Here is a 16,911-nt window from a genome sequence, read left to right on the forward strand (position 1 = left end):
TGACTCACTGTCAGCCTGTCAGTTTCTGCCCTGCTGATGGGAGGAATGCCCAAACCACTTGGGCTGGTGGGGAAGGGATATCCAACCCTGTTTCAGAACCTGGAGGGCGCCTTGGGAGCCCTACCTGAGTTCCCTTCCAGAGGCCAGGGGGCTCCCTGGTGAGAACTGTGGCTGGCACATCTAGGGATAGGCAAGCAGATAGACGCCGGTGTTTTGGCTGCTCAGACAGGAACAGAGAGAGGGCAGCTTCGTCAAAGCTGGCGGATTCTGAACCTCCTTGAAAATAATGTGAGAAAGGGGAGGCCAAGCGAATGGTTTCTGAGGCAGCTCAGTGTGGTCAGAACTCTGGGATCCCAGTGAAGGAAGTCACCAGCAGGAACTTAGCTCTGTCAGGCAGCTAGCTGTGGGGTGCCAGGGACTTTGCTGGCCTGACTGCTAACCATTTTTTAGGGCCAAAGGGTGGATAGTGGGACTCATTCTAGGGGACTCTAGGGGATTTTATGGGGGCTCACTTTGGCATCCTGCAGCCTCTGGATTGATACTTGGTAAGAATCAGCCCAGCAGAGATGGAAAGCACCAAGTGAGCACCTCCGGCCCCATACCCTCCTTGCAGCGATGGGGAAAGATTTACCCAAGGCAAGGGTAGTAAAAAAGGAGAAAACAACATTGAATTTGTTATTTCCAAAAACAGCACTGAGGTGGACAGCACAGGAAACAATAAAATTTATATTACCGTTTCATAGTGTTTTTATTTGATTACTCGTGGTGGCAGAACGTGAATCTTCTTTGCATTAGGGTCTAAATGTCTCCGTTCAGCTTTGAGCCCAGACGTCCCAAGTAACTTTTCTAAGGTCGCTCGGGAAAGGAGAGATGGACGTGGGCCTGGACTCTCTAACACCCTCTCAGTCCAGTGCTCTGCGCTGCGGTGACCTGTTGCATAATACGGAATAACTGTGGCTTGTCTTCTGAAATTTCCATTTGATCCTCTGAGATCCGCCAGCAGTCCGGTTGCTGGTGAGAGTGATGCTGTCTTCTGGGACGTCCAGGGACAGATTCTCCCTGGCTTTCTGGATACTGCCCCCATCTAGCAAAATCACGACACCCCTCTGCGACAGGGACGCTGACACGGGGTTCACGCAAATGCTAAAACAAGACTTGCAAACGTTGGCGCTCCGCACCAGGCACGGGGGCCCTGCCTCCCCCTCCCCCATCTTTGCCCGGGTGGCTGAGCCCTGGGCTCCGCCCCTTCCCCACCCGGCCGGGGGAGGGGTCCTGCTCCGCGTGGAGGTAGCGGCGGCTGGAGACGCTGGCAGAAAGAGGCGGGACGCAGGGGGCGCCAGCGGCCCGGGTCTGGCCGGCTGGGTCAGCCGCGCGCCCCCGCCCCGCCACGCGGTGAAGTTTGCGGAAAGTTTTGCACAGCCAGCCGGGGAGTTGTGACGCAGCGTCTGGGGCTCCAAGCCCGGACCGAGAAGCGAGGGAAGGCGAGGCGGGGAGAGAGGGAAGCGGAGAGCGAGAGAAAAAGTGCACGCCGGGGTCCTCTTCGACCCCACGGATCCTCCTCTCCCGCTTCCCCTTCTCCCTCCCGGGCCCCGCGCCCGCCCGCTCTTCCTCCCCTTCCCCTCCCACGCTGCCCGCTTCCCTTCCCCGCTGCCCCTCCAACCCTCCTCCCCGGGTCTGCGCTCCTCCCTCCGCCCTCCCTCCGCCCGGCCTGCCTCCTTCCCTCCTCCTCCTCCCCTCCTCTCCCCGGGAGGCATCACTTCGTCCCGACCCGGAGGAAGACGCGAGCCCCTCGCGGGCGGTCACCACAGCCCAGCACCCCTGCAGCCATCGCGCGCCGCGCCCGCGCTCCCTCGGTCCCCGCATCCCCCGAGCGCCACGCCGCGGGCATGGGGCCCGGCCGGCCGATCCTCGCGCCCTGGCCTCATCACCTGCTGCGCTGCGCCTTGCTCTTCGGGGGTCTGCACCTCGGCCGCCCCGCCGCCGCCGCCCTCCCGGGTAAGGCGCTTCCAACTTGGTCAACTTCGAGGGCCGGGCGGGGGGAGCGCCGGGGAGCGGGCCTCACTCCACTTTTCCCTCCTTTTTTTCCCCCGCCTTTGCAGGACGTGTGTGCGTGTGTGTGTGTGTATATGTGTGTGACTGGGTTTTAAAAAATCGTCTCCGCTTTTCTGAAAGCGGGGCGAGGGGTGGGGGGGGGGGAGGACAGGGGTGAGGGAGGAGGAGCGCGCCTGGAGGTGGGGGAGGACCTGAGTGGAACCAGATGTGGCGGGCGGCGGGGGAGGGGAGCCCGGGGGTCTCGAGCCGCCTCGGAGGAAGAGGGCGGGCCCCGGGAGGACCCCCGCGCCCGCCCTCTAGGACCACCCGGCGCCTGCCCTGCGCTGGGCCCGGGGACCTGCAGGGCGCGTCCGGGGAAACCAGCGGAGACTCCAGGCCGGGCTCCTTGCTTTGCTTCGGGACCAAAGCGTTATTGTTGTTTTTGAATTATTCGTGAGGGCTTGGTTGCCCTTCCTGGCACCTCGGGGGTGTTGGTATTTTCTTTTCCACACTTGGTCTTCAAAGGACAGCCCGTGGCAGGCGGCATCCGCATCAATTGAACGGAGCTCTGTGGGGCAGTTTTGTGTCATCAGAAGGACGTAGCAGGCTTCGGCAAGGGTGTGTGTGTTTGTGTGTGTGTAGTGAAGAGAGTGTTGTGTGGGCGGCTCTGACCCAACTGGCACCCCTCCAGAGTGGACAGATCTTGGATGGCCAAAGAGCTGCTAACGATGCACAAACCCGACCAGCAGAAAACAAAAACCCAGAGCTGTGTCTTCCTGCTGCTCTTTCAAAGGGTGACAGTGAAGTGTGGGGACAGACAGACCCCCTCAGCGGTAATCCCAGGGGGAAGGGGGAAGATCTGCTTGCGAAGGGTGAGTGGGGGACGGTGGTATGCAGGAGTCAGAGCTGGAACTGCCCCGGAGTTTGGTTGTTACAACCCAGGTGCTGGGCCTGTGGAAAAGGCTTGGTCTTGTTTTATGTTTAATTTAGGGATGAGGCTCAGTGAAAGGGGACAATCAGCGCAGCGTGTGTAGTTTTGTGCACAGCCCAGACAGCCCCCTGGAGGATCTGGGACCTCTAGCCAAGGCCAGTGCTTGCTGAGTTTGCCTGCCCACCCTTAGGGGACCGAGACACATATCTGCCCAGATTGTGCCCAGCCACTGCGTGAGGTGGGGGCCTGGATGACGCATATTCATGCTGAGCAGACCCCGCCTGCTGAATTCCAGACCCACCTGGAACTGAATATCAGACAAACAGAATCCAGGCAGTAACTCCCCACCCACTGCAGGTCAAGGCACCCAGGCTGCCCCCTGCCTTGCCTTACTGCTCTCCTGCCTGCAATTTCGCCCCCTGTGAAGGCAGGCCGGGTGGGAGGGGTGGAGGAGCCATTCCCAGAGCCCCAGAGCCCATTGTAAAGCCAGGCAGGCTCTGGGAGGGTTGTGGCCAGAGTGCTGACTCAGCCTTTTCCCCTGTGGCGCCTTTGACAGAGTGAGCTGGAAATGCCTGGGGAGAGGCTGGGTCAGGGGAACCGCCTGGAGTGGCCCTCTGCCTCTGGGTCTCCTCCTGGCCCCCCTTTGCCCTTCCTCAGGCTGTGTCCGTGGGTTTGAAGCCCCCGTAGCCTTGGAGGGGCCTGTCCCCAGTGGCACTGCATTGCTCACTCTCGAAGAAGCTTAGGTGTGAGCAGGGGTGGATGGAGAGGACATGGGGTGGGGATGGCCTGGTCCCCAGAACAGCAGTTGAGCACGATGTTGCAGGGCCTTCCCTGCTGTGTTCCCTCTGCCCAGAATACTCTTGCGCCAAATTCCTTCTCCATCCCCCTCTACCTGACGAATTAGGTGGTCCCTGGGAAGAATTTACCAGCACCGGGATCCAAATAGCCCCAGGAAATGCTTGTGGGAGATAGGATTTGGTTTGGCAGGCCAGCGCTGCTGGGTGAAACTTATCCTGGGGGCAGAGTGCTTCCTGACCACCAGGAGGGGAAAGGATGGGACACCACAGAGCCCCTTGGTGTGGGATGGTAGAATCCATCTTTTCTCCACCATCCCTTGTGGAGTACCCAGAGGAGTACCCACACAGCTTGTGGCTGGAAGACTCTCTGTTAATTGCAGTACTGATGCATTTTTGTCTCTTTTACTGCTCAGTGCTGAGCCAAATACTTGGGGAGGGAGGAAGGTACAGAGGAGTTTAAGTTGCATCCTCAGAGAAAGAAAATTTTGTTGGTGGCAGAAGAAACTGTGAGGCAAGTGGTCACCAAGGCCCCCAGGAGGGAGGCAGGGAAGAGAGCAGAGCAGGGAGACTGGGAATGCAGGCTGGGCTGTGCTAGAGTGGCTGTGGAAGCTGGCCGGGCTGGGGTGGAGAGATCCTGAGTAGGGTGGGGGAGAAGCTCGACTGAAGAGGAAACTGGCCAGGTTTCCAAGAGGCCAGAGTGGGGAAGCGACTTGCTGGCTGGCGGTGGGGAGCCCTGGAGAACCCTTGGGAGTTTCTGAGCAGAGGAATGAGGTGCGGATTAGAAAGAGGGCTGCTGGGAGCCCCGGGGATCAGGTATCCCGGTGGAGGAGCGAGGAGACCTTGGGAAATCTTTCTATGGGGACAGACTCTGCTGTCTAAAGGACAGGGAGGGAGGCATTCCTTTGGAAAGGCATCAGGTACTTGCTGCTACTGCCGGAGTCAGCAAGACAGGTCGCCTGCTCTTCCGGCCCAGGTCCTGGTGAGTCATGGAGTTCAGAGCCTTCTTACTGCCCACAGCCACCCATCCACCTACAAAAGTCAGTCTTCCTTGACTTTCTTGCTCCCCCGACCACTCACCTTCTGTGAGCTGCCAGGGCTGAGACAGTGCCCAGCTGAGCTGTGGTTAGTGCTGAGATCCGGCCCTCCCCTGGGGTGACGTGAACAAGGCAAAGGCGTAGGCAGAGGAGGAGGCGGCGGCCAGGGTCTTGGTCCCCACTGCACACAGGAGAGAAATCTCAGCTTTCTGAGGCCTGCAGGGTGTGGTTGATTTGGGCCGATGAGAGGATTTCAGAAGCCACATGAAGTTCTCAGAAGGGCATTCACTTGGATTCACCAGTAATTTCAGCATTGAATAGGAGCCCCATTGCGCCCATCAGCAGGGTGAAGTGGTATCACTGTGGCTACCATTCTTCAAGTGTTGGGTGCGGTGCTGCACGCATGCTGTTCGGGCAAGGGTTCCTCCAAGTCTCATAACCTCGCACACGTTGGCTGTCAACAGCTGAAAGGTGTTAGGTTGTTTGCACAAGACCCTACCTCAACGCCGATAGAACGTGGTGAAAGAGATTCGAACCCAGGTGTGGCTGCCCAGCCTGAGCACTTCACTACCAGACCTTGCTGAGAATCTGTTAAGATTAACACTGTGAAATAGATATGTTAGGAAAGGCTGGAAAATTCTATGGTAGAGGGTACCCCCCGCCAGAGCTCCAAGTCCTCTGGAACGTCCTCTCCACATGTCCTCCAGAGGAGAGTCCCAGGAAGGGGTGGTGGGCATCCTCTGTTACCCCCCAGCTGTCCGGGCGCTGGTCTCTCCCCGCGTCCTGGGGACCCCAGACTCAGGTCCGAGCCCCCCTCGGTGTCCTCAGGGGTCTGAGGTGCCTGCTCCCGAGGGACTGAAGGGATCCAGTGGAGCAAGAGCCCCACTACGCCGAGGTCAGGGGTTCATGTTCATTCAGCCAGTCTGTCAGAGGATGTTTACTGAGCCTGGGCGGTGCTGCAAGCAGGAATGACCTCCGCCTGTTCTTGTGAGCCCACCTCCCCTGCACCCCCAGTGGGGGTCCCTGGGCTTGGAGGGCCTTAGCATTGCCAACAGGAAGTATCCTTCCTGTTTAGTCCATTATGAGATGGGGGGGACGGCTACTTTCCCATAACTGGATCCTATAAATCTGGGTGGGGTGGGCCATCGAGCGGTGACGCAGCTCTTGGACCTCACCCTGGGCCCTGCAGATCCCAGTTACTCCTCAGCAGGAGCTGTGTTGTCAACAGGCGGGATGAAGGCTGCGCGGTGGTATCAGCCAGCTCCAGCTCCTCGGAGGACAGGCTAGGCCGGGCCCCCACCCGCGGCCCCACGTGGAACTCCAGTGGTTAGTTAGGTGCCTTCCTGCCCTTCCCCCTCTTTAGATCCTCTGTCGCCTTGACCATGTATACCCCTCCCATCCTGCCTGGCTGGGCCTATGCTCTCTACCTCTCCTCAGCTCTGCCCTCCCCCAACTTGAGTTCCCCACCCTAAAAAAGCCCTGGTTGTGTTGCTGGATGGTGGCTAGGAACCCTCAGCTTCTTCTCAGCCCTCCACGCATTCCCCCTGCCATCGTCAGGCCTTTGCACACACCCTTCCCTCTGCCTGGCATGCCCTCCCTGTCTTCTGGCCTGACTACCACTGCCCTTCCTTCAAGACTCAGGATTCTCAGAAGGACCCCGAGGGGTCCTGGTCACTGCCTCTTGGGCTCGCCTGGGCTAAGGAGACAAGCTCACAGAGGGCGAACACAGGGATAAACGCCAGAATGGAGGGGTGGCCTTTTTTGGGGGGATCATCTCTAGAAGGACACAGAAGCTGCTGTAGTGGGCTTGGAGCTCCTACAGGGTAAAACAGGAAGCCCGTTGCCCAGCCTCTCTTAACATCCTCAGAAAGTGTGTGGAATGGGGGGCAGACACAGCTCACCCCAGGGTAGACTGAGGCAGGAGGAGGGTGGCTGGGAGCGCCCCGCCCCGGCTTCCTCTTAGATGTAAATCAGCACAGCTGTGTGAACTCGGGCAGAGGCTCCTGTTTCTTCATCTGTAAAAATAATAGTCCCTCATAGGGGTGTCGTAAGAAATGACATAACAGATGTATGAAATACATGGAACAATGCTGGACAGTCACGTCTTAGCAAATAATATTAAATTAGTGCTATTTTTTATTATGGAGGGAGAAAACATGAAAATCCTCAACAAAGTTCTAAATAACTGCAGCCACTTTTTTAATCAAAGTAGGTCTTTGATTATCCATTTTTGCTTGGTGACACTTTGCTAACTACCGTTAAGTGCCTAAAAGTAACCATACTTTTTCTGAAAGTAAATTTAAATCCTAGAGAAAAAAAAATACCCATCCTCAGTTGTCTTTACCCCTTAAGCCCCTCAGTTTACTCCCCCTCCTGCTGCTTCTCTTTATAATGAAGCTTCTTCAGCTGAACTTCCCTTGGAGCGGAGTTCCTGGGACTCTGCCCTTTCAGCCAATGGTCATCCCACCTCATCTAGCCTTCCTCCTAAGAAGCTGCCTCCCAGGGGTTCTAGTAATTAGGCGTCCTAATTACTAAATCCCGTGCCCCTGCTGGCCTCACCTTGTAGCATACGTGCTGCTGAGAGCCTGTTTTATAATACATGCTGTGTGGAAAATAGCCATACAGGGGTAAAGTTTTAACGATTTGAGGTCCTCACTTCCCTTGACCCGCAGCCTAACAGTAGTCGCTGCCAGTAGTTGGGGTGATCTTCCCTTTTTTATGCATATACACACATACAAATACTCCTTTTACACAAACAGGACCACGTTTTATGCTGTACAGTACATTAAATTTTATTTTGTAATATTCGTGGCCTTTCCATGACAGGCTTCAGAGCGGTGTCATTCTTAACGGTGCTCAGTAGTCCATTGGAAGGATGTACTGTCTTTTGGGGGTTTTTTGCTGCTTCCCTGTTGACGGGCACTGTTTGGGAAGTTCTCTCTAGCTCTGGCCTCTGCGATGCGGTTTGCATCCGGGGTCTCCGCCTCCTGGCTTCCAGCCTCAGTCCAGAGTCCACATCGTTGCCAGACTCATGATTCAAAAGGGCTGCTTTTATCGCCAGTCTCAACTTTCTGAACTGAGAATTTGAGGCCTTCCACGGTCAGGTTCTAGCCTTCCTCTTCAAACCCTTGAGCAAGTCGCGTTCCGATGCCCTGAGTCCTGCCTGTGAAGCCTCTGCTTCTCTCGCCCCGCGAGGAGGGCGTGTCTCCGCAGGTGTGGCTCCCAGTCCCCGCTCTGACCCGCAGCTTTAGCCTTCTAGAAGAAGCGTTTCTTCCGCCTCCTTTCTCAATTCATCGCTGCCGCCCTCCAGGTGGATCCTTCCCCTCTCTTCGCCGACTGGAACCTCCGGGGCAAGGCTTTGTCAACGTAGCACAGCCTCCAACCTTGGACACGGTATCCTTTAGTAAATATTAATTGAATCAAACAAAGCGGACAGGTGTTCCAAAGAGCTCCCCTCACAGGTTTTATTGAGTGTAATTGACATATAACATTGCATTAAATTTGAGGTGTACACATAATGATTTGATGTTTGTGTGTATTGCAAAGTGGGGCTTCCCAGGTGATGCAGTGATAAATAATCCGCCTGCTAATACAAGAGACTCAGAGATGTGGGCTCCATCCCTGGGTGGAGAAGATCTCCTGGAGTAGGAAATGGCAACCCCCTCCGGTATTCTTGCCTGGAAAATTCCGTGGACAGAGGAGCCTGGCTGGGCTACAGTCCATGGGATTGCAAAGAGCTGGACACACTGAGCAACTTAGTACACACATATTGGAAAATGATCTCCACATAAGTTTAGTTATCATACTGTCCATCACCTCCCATGATTGTAAATTTATTCCTGTGATGAGAATTTTGTTTGTAGTAGTATAAAGGCAATGAAGAGAGTTGCCCTTCCAGAGTTTTAGGTGATGTCACAGTCGTGAGAAACATGGCATTGAATTAAACAGAAAAAGAGTCCAGTAGACTGGAGTAAATTTCAAACATAGACCTAGACTGTTACAAGAACTAATGTGAGACATGCCAGAAACAACACCCTGATATGAAAAGGAATCTGTACTTGTAAATAGTATGGGACAACTGGATTATAATTTTAAAATTTTAGTTCCAATTTCTAGCTGATTGCAGCTGAGAAAATTCAGCCAGCAAGTTTGTCATGTAGAAAGTGCAAAGATCACTAGAAATTAACTTTCAAAAATACATAATTAAGCTAGTGAAAACAGAAAACCTAATCATGGCAGATCTGTGAGGAAACTCATCTGTATGCCTGCTGCTGCTGCTGCTGCTGCTGCCGCCGCCAAGTCTCTTCAGTCGTGTCTGACTCTGTGCAACCCCAAGGACAGCAGCCCACCAGGCTCCGCCATCCCTGGGATGCTCCAGGCAAGAACACTGGAGTGGGTTGCCATTTCCTTCTCCAATGCATGAAAGTGAAAGTGAAGTCGCTCAGTCGTGTCCGACTCTTCGTGACCCCGTGGACTGCAGCCCACCAGGCTCCTTTGCCCATGGGATTTTCCAGGCAAGAGTACTGGAGGGGGGTGCCATCGCCTTCTCCGTCTGTATGACTGGGGCATGTAAATTAGTTCAGTTTTTCTGGATTCAGTCTTTCAGACAAGATGTAAGAAACTAGATAAGTAAGACTTCACATCCTTTGACCTCATAATTCCGCTTGGGGAATTTATAAGTCATTAACCTCAAAAAGGAAAAAGAAAACGTTCATAGAAGGACTATTTGTAGTAGCAAAACAAATTGGAAACCATCTAGAAGCCTGATAGCAAAAGCATAGCTAATCAAACCAAGATATCAACACAATGGACAACTTACGTAGTTCTAAACAACAAACATAGAACCAATGCCAGTATGTGGAAATATATCTAAGAAGGAAACTTCTCATGACCATAAAACAAGCTTGCAAAATAATTTGTAATTACTCTGGTAGTAATTAAATGAAGGTACATGCCTGATCCCGGACAAGCAGTTTCTCATTCATTCGGCTAACTGTTTTGTTTTTGTTTTCCTGAGCACTGACAATGTGCTACGTGTAGTATTTGATGGTGAACAAACCAGGCATGGCTTCTGCCTTCCTGAAGCTTACATTTTAAGAGCAACACCCCACCCCCAGCAGAGAGCAATGTTCCAGAAGCAAACATGCACTGATTTCAGTTTTGGGTGCAATTTTAAGTTTTTTAGAAGAAAGATGGAAGCAATAGACTGCTCAGAAATCTCAGACACAGGGTCAGGAACCTTTTTGACCACAAAGAGAACAGCCCTGAGTCAGAGCAGCCTGGTCAAGTAGGAATTCAACAGGAAACAGCCTTGTAGTCAGTCTTGGTCCCCAAGGAAAGGATTTCCTAACTTTACAGATGCTTAACCTCATTTCTGAGGATCTGAGGAGATAAGAGTGGTTTAGGAGCACTGTTTTACCATAGCCAAAGCAAAACCAAAAATGCACCTTGAAAGAAATATGGATAATTATAGAGTATAAGCACACAACGAAATATAATGCAGTAGTGAACTGACAATGGCACCCACTCCAGTGTTCTTGCCTGGAAAATCCCATGGACAAGAGGAGCTTGGTGGGCTGCAGTCCATGGGGTCGCTGAGGGTCAGACACGGCTGAGCGACTTCACTTTCACTTTTCACTTTCATGCATTGGAGAAGGAAATGGCAACCCACTCCAGTGTTCTTGCCTGGAGCATCCCAGGGACGGGGGAGCCTGGTGGGCTGCCGTCTCTGGGTTCGCCCAGAGTCAGACACGATTGAAGCGACTTAGCAGCAGCAGCAGCAGCAGCAGACTGACAGACCTCAATGCCTGCATCAACATGAGTGATTCTTAGAGACAAATGCTGAGTGCGGAAAAAAACTCAGAGGACTACGTTGGTATTACAGTCAGTCTCAAACAGCTAGAAGAGTTGACGGGAAAATACAGTGAGCATTCATATACTCTCCACCTGGAAGCACCAATGGTTAACATTTGGCCACATTTGCTTTACCTCATTCTGTGTGTGTGCTGAAGCTTTGCGTTAGTTGTAGACATGACATTTCACATCAGTATTTCACCATATATCAACTAAAAACAAAGACATTCTATAAAACCATAATCACATCCAAGAAAGATAACAGATGCAACAGCTCTTTTTTTCCAATACGCAGTTTGTGTTTGAATTTCTCCATTGTCCCCCTGTATCAGCTGTTATTTAAGTCCAGGACTCAATTTGATGTCATGTCTCTCAGTCTCTTTTAATCTAAAATAGTTGGTCTTTTTTTCTTTTATGACCTTGCATATTTATTCATTTGGCTGTGCCAGGCCTTAGTTGTGGCACATGGGACCTTCGATCTTCACTGTGGCATGTGGGATCTAGTTCCTCGATCAGGGATTGAACCCAGGCCCACTACATTGGGAGCTTGGAGTCTTAGCCACTGGACCGCTAGGGAAGTCCCTATGACATTCCATTTTTGATGACTTCTGGCCAGTCGTTTGCTAGAATGTTAGCAGTCATTTTATCTGATTGTTTAATCATTAAATTCATGCTAAACATTTTTGGGAGGAAAACCACAGGTGTGGGACGCAAGTGTGTTCTTTCCACTGTGTCACGTTAAGTTAGTTGGTTCCCTTATTGGTCTTGCTGACTTTGATCACTTGGTTCAGGTGGTGTCTACCAGATTTCTCCACTAAAAAGGTACCTTTTCTCTTTTTATTTGGTCGATAATTTAAGAAACTAAACGATATTCTTTAAAAAGCAAAGTTGCTCCTAGCAGCACTATTCTTAGTAGCCCCAAACTGAAAACTACCCAAACGCCCATCAACAATGGAACAGTTAGGTTGTGGTGGCTCCACACAGGTCAGTAGCACACAGCACTGAGAATGAACAGCCCACGACACATGCGACAGTGTGGATGAAGCTCACAAAACTGTTGAACCACATGCAAGGCATTCGTGCCATATGATCCCATGTGTGTGAAGTACAAAAAAGAGGGCGACGCTGACCTGTGCTGCTGCTGGCAGTCAGACAGCGCTTACCCCTAGTGGGAGCAGTTGTGACCAGAGGGTGTCCCAGATAACATTTAGAAGAAAAACGGGAGATATCTAGAACATTTATGGCAAGAAGCTCCTATAAACCAATGAGAAAAATACCGGAACCTCCACTAGTTTTTTTCTAATTATTATTGAATTTATTGATTTTGGCTATACTGGGTCTTCATTGCGGAGCATGGACTCTAGAGTGATGCAAGGGCTTAGTTGCCCCTTTAGTATGTGGGATTTTAGTTCCTGGACCAGGGATTGAACCCATGTCCCCTGCATTGCCAAGTGGATTCTTAGCTGCTGGACCACCAGGGAAGTTCCTCCACTAGTTTTAAGGCATTTAAGATAAGCCAATAAAGGCTGGGAACAGAGTTCACCAAGAAGAAATACTGACGTCCAATATGCTTTGGAAAATGTTTTAAATCACTAGCAATAAAAAAAGAGATACCCTTCTCAGAGTACCATCAGAGTACCAACAAAGAGTGATGTAACAATACGTTCAATATAATATTATTTATAATTGAGGAGAATCTGCTTACAAATTGAAGACCAGTAATAGCTAGAGAATGAATAAATGAAATGTATGCTGTCATGGAATAGCATATAGCCATTAAAATGGTTTTTACAAAATTAAAAGACACATTACAGTCCTTTTTCTAAAATGTTAAGTGCAAATCAAGACTCAGAAGCATTTGTTTGGGAGTGTAAGTAAGTAAGTAAGTAAATTCACTCAGTCGTGTCCGACTCTTTGTGACCCCATGAACTGCAGCCCACCAGGATCCTCAGTCCGTGGGATTCTCCAGGCAAGAATACTGGAGTGGGTTGCCATTTTCTTCTCCACGGGATCTTCCCGACCCAGGGATCGAACCCGGGTCTCCTGCATTAGAGGCAGACGCTTTAACCTCTGAGTCACAGTAGTATATATCAATAAATGAACATAACTTGTATTTGAAGTAAGTAGGCAAGATAAAATTGGTAAAGATCACACCAAAATTTAGCAGAAGTCATATGTGTCAGAAAACTAAGATCCTGGCATCTGGTCCCATCACTTCATGGGAAATAGATGGGGAAACAGTGGAAACAGTGTCAGACTTCATTTTTGCTGCTGCTGCTAAGTCGCTTCAGTCGTGTCCGACTCTGTGTGACCCCATAGACGGAAGCCCACCAGGCTCCCCCGTCCTTGGGATTCTCCAGGCAAGAACACTGGAGTGGGTTGCCATTTCCTTCTCCAGTGCATGAAAGTGAAAAGTGAAAGGGAAGTCGCTCAGTCGTGTCCGACTCTTAGCCACTTCATTTTGGGGGGCTCCAAAATCACTGCAGATGGTGACTGAAACCATGAAATTAAAAGTCACTTACTCCTTGTAAGGAAAGTTATGACCAACCTAGACAGCATATTCAAAAGCAGAGACATTACTTTGCCAACAAAGGTCTGTCTAGTCAAGGCTATGGTTTTTCCAGTGGTCACGTATGGATATGAGAGTTGGACTGTAACAAAGCTGAGCACCAAAGAATTGATGCTTTTGAACTGTGGTGTTGAAGAAGACTCTTGAGAGTCCCTTGGACTGCAAGGAGATCCAACCAGTCCATTCTGAAGGACATCAGCCCTGGGTGTTCATTGGAACGACTGATGCTAAAGCTGAAACTCCAGTACTTTGGCCACCTCATGTGAAGAGTTGACTCATTAGAAAAGACTCTGATGCTGGGAGGGATTGGGGGCAGGAGGAGAAGGGGATGACAGAGGATGAGATGGCTGGATGGCATCACCGACTCAATGGACATGGGTTTGAGTGAATTCTGGGAGTTGGTGATGGACAGGGAGGCCTGGCGTGCTGCAATTCATGGGGTCGCGAAGAGTCGGACGCGACTGAGTGACTGAGCTGAACTGATGGGTGTCCAATTCTGCTCTGTTGTGTATTTATCGTTATTTACTTATTTTTGGTTGTGCTGGGTCTTGGTTTCTGTGCACTGGCTCTCTCTAGTTGTGGTCCCTGGACTTTGCATTATGGTGGCTTCTCTTGTTGCAGAGCACAGGCTCTAGAAACGCTGGCTTCCGTCGTCGTGGCTTGTGGACCCTAGAGCTGGGGCTCAGTAGATGTCCTGCGTGGGCTTAGTTGCTCTGGGACAGGTAGAATCCTCCCAGACCAGGGACTGAACTTGTGTCCCCTGCGTTGACGAGCAGATAATTATCCACTTGGGAAGTCCTCTCTTGTGAACTGATTATTTGACAGAGGTGATTTTTTTTCTTTTAGCATGTCTATAATTGGCAGCAATGGGGTGGCAAAGGACAGCTTTCTCCCTGTCCTACTGAGAGATTCCCATCTCACCCATGCCCATTCCCAACTCCTAACAGGGCCACACCCACAGCACGTGATTCCACGGGGCCAGAATCTCCTTGGAGGGGGAGATCTCCCAGTGCTAAGGGAGCCTTGAGAGTCCCTTGGACTGCAAGGAGATACAACCAGTCCATCCTAAAGGAAATCAGTCCTGAATATTCATTGGAAGGTCTGATGTTGAAGCTGGAACTCCAATACTTTAAGGCCACCTGATGCAAAGAACTGAAAAGACCCTGATGCTGGGAAAGATTGAAGGCCAAAGGAGAAGGGGATGACAGAGGATGAGATAGCTGGATGGCACCACTGACTCGATGGACATGAGTTTGAGTGAACTCCGGGAGTTGGTGATGGACAGGGAGGCCTGGCATGCTGCAGTCCATGGGGTCGCAAAGAGTCGGAGGCGATTGAGCAACTGAACTGAACTGAGCTGAAGGGAGCCTTGTCGGGTGGGTCCAGCAGAGGGGGTGCCGCCTGGCTGCAGAAGGGAAGAGTGGACACTGGGTGCAGGGTGGATGGCCCCTGGGACTGAGACCCAGCTGGCTGGGACCTTGGTTAGTTTTCCCAAGCCACTCCCCATTTGCCCGTCTTGGTTTTGTTTTTGTTTTTGTTTTTGTTTTTAATGATGAGTTGGAGCTGGGCTTCACCTACTGGCCGGCAAGGAGGCCGGTGTAGGAGGGTCACCCTCTGAGCTGGGTTCCTGAAGGCGCACTCTGGATGCTCAGGAGCAAGAGCTGGACGATGGGTGCAGCATCAGCCTCGAGCTGTTTCATTAACAGACCCTCAAATGCAAACCCCTTGTTGTTAGTGCTCATCAACTGAGTGTTTACACAAGGGACAGCCGGAGAGAAGGCAAACTCAATAATACATGTACTAAGTATCGTCCTTATGGACAAGATTGGAGTGTATATCAGATAAGTGCCAGTCAAGGGACGGGCTTTTGGAAGGCTTCCTCATTTTTGAAATCTTTATGTGTAACAAATGAGAGGAATGGAAACCAGGTTAATACTGAGCACGTCTAATCTGCCAGGGTCAGTATTAGGCAATTGGGCATGCCCCATATTTTTAATCCTCACATTCCTCCATTTCGTGGATAAGGGAATTGAGCCAGCAAGGCTGTGAGCCGGATCACGCATCTCGTGAGTGGCAGAGTCTATGTCTGTTTGGTTTCCTGCATGGTCTTGTTTTATTTTTGTAAACAAGTATGCGTTTTAATATAATGGACATTAGGCAAGACAGAGAGAGAACTTTGCAATACTTACGTTTACTCATGAACTCCTCTCTCTCACCCTGTTCCTCCCACCCAATTTCTTATTTTGTATTTTCCATGCTTTGCTCTTAAAGTTTTTCATTCTTGGTGTCCTATATAAATACAGGAAAGTGAACACCATAAATGTTCAGCTCCATGATTTTTCACAGACTGAACACACCCATGTAGCCAAGGATTGGATCCAGCAAATAACATTACCAGTATTACCAGTGCTTTCAAATGCTTTTATACATTTTTCTGTAACTTCATTAGATGTGTATATTTCTTCTTCATCAACTGCCTGTTCAGACGTATTCTTTATCATCTCACCTCTTCAGGTCTTAGGGGCTTAAAATGACTGGATCTCTATATTTTTCTCATTGGCTTACATGAACTTCTTGCTGTGTTTGTTAGAAATATCTTTCTCCTGTTGGTTGTTCATTTACATTTTTTATTTTGGGGGGAATTCTCTGGTGGTCCAGTGGTTAGGGCTCCAGGCTTTCGTTGCCAAGGGCCTGAGTTCAATCCCTGGTCCAGTAAACAGAGCCCCATAAGCCATGTAGTATATACAGTGTGTGTGTATATATGTGTGTGTGTATCTTTTTTTAATCCCTCCCCCCACATGCACACACTTGTTTTTTTTTTAGTAAAGTTTACAAAACCCTTGGGGGTTCTCTTCTTCATTGAAAGGCTTCACCCTCTTATGCACCGACACCTTTCTGTTGCCCTGACTCTCACTCCCTCAAGACCCTCAGCAGCTCATCTGAACTTGTGGGCAGCTTCAGTTAGCAAACTTGAATAAAGCTGGAGAAGGACAGTGTTAGATATATATTTTTTCAGAATCAGAATACATTTTGGTGATTGTAAACAAATAGTACACAATTCAAAAGTTGAAAAAGTTACAAAAAAAGACAGGTTACCGAAAATGTCACAGCAAAGAAACAGCCACTATTAACAGTTCAGAGACTATGCTGTCTGACTGTCTCCTCGCCTCTCCTCCCCTCTCTCTCTGTAACCCTTGACGTAAAGTTTTCAGTGTTGGCTTGTGACACTTTTTCGTATGCCAATGTGTCGTCAGTGTGTTTCCACCCAATGCTCCCATTGACTGTGTAAGATTCCATTGTACAGATGTACCATAACTAGCCCATGTTAGACATTCGGGTCATATCTCTTTTTAATTTCCAAACATGTAAATTGTGGAAAATACAAAGAGAAGAAAATAAAAGTCACCAGCTATCCCATATGTCAGTAATAACCACTGTTAACACTTAGGCATGTACGGTGGTTCTGAGATTCTGGTGAGCCTCAGAATCAGCTGGGAGTCTTATTTACAATGCAGATATTCCTTTCTGAGCTTCTAATTCAGTAGGCCGGCTGTAGGGCTGGGGCTTTCCAGGTGGCGCTCGTGGTAAAGAACCTGCCTGCCAAAGCAGAAGAGACTTGGGTTCGATCCCTGGGTCCAGAAGGTCCCCTGGAGCATGGCACAGCAATCCACTTCCGTATTCTCGCCTGGAGAATCC

General features: G+C 50.5%; 1 protein-coding gene across 1 annotated transcript in view; it reads left to right on the forward strand.

Moving 5' to 3' along the window:
- MRC2 (mannose receptor C type 2) overlaps positions 1,863-16,911 on the forward strand; it is a 63,312-nt gene continuing 48,263 nt past the window's right edge. The window contains exon 1 of the mRNA XM_018065315.1: positions 1,863-1,995. Coding sequence (XP_017920804.1) covers positions 1,887-1,995 — 109 coding nt within the window. The 5' untranslated portion in view covers positions 1,863-1,886. The remainder of the gene's footprint in view (positions 1,996-16,911) is intronic.

This window comes from Capra hircus, chromosome 19 (assembly GCF_001704415.2).
Source record: "Capra hircus breed San Clemente chromosome 19, ASM170441v1, whole genome shotgun sequence".
Classification (NCBI taxonomy): Eukaryota; Metazoa; Chordata; class Mammalia; order Artiodactyla; family Bovidae; genus Capra; species Capra hircus.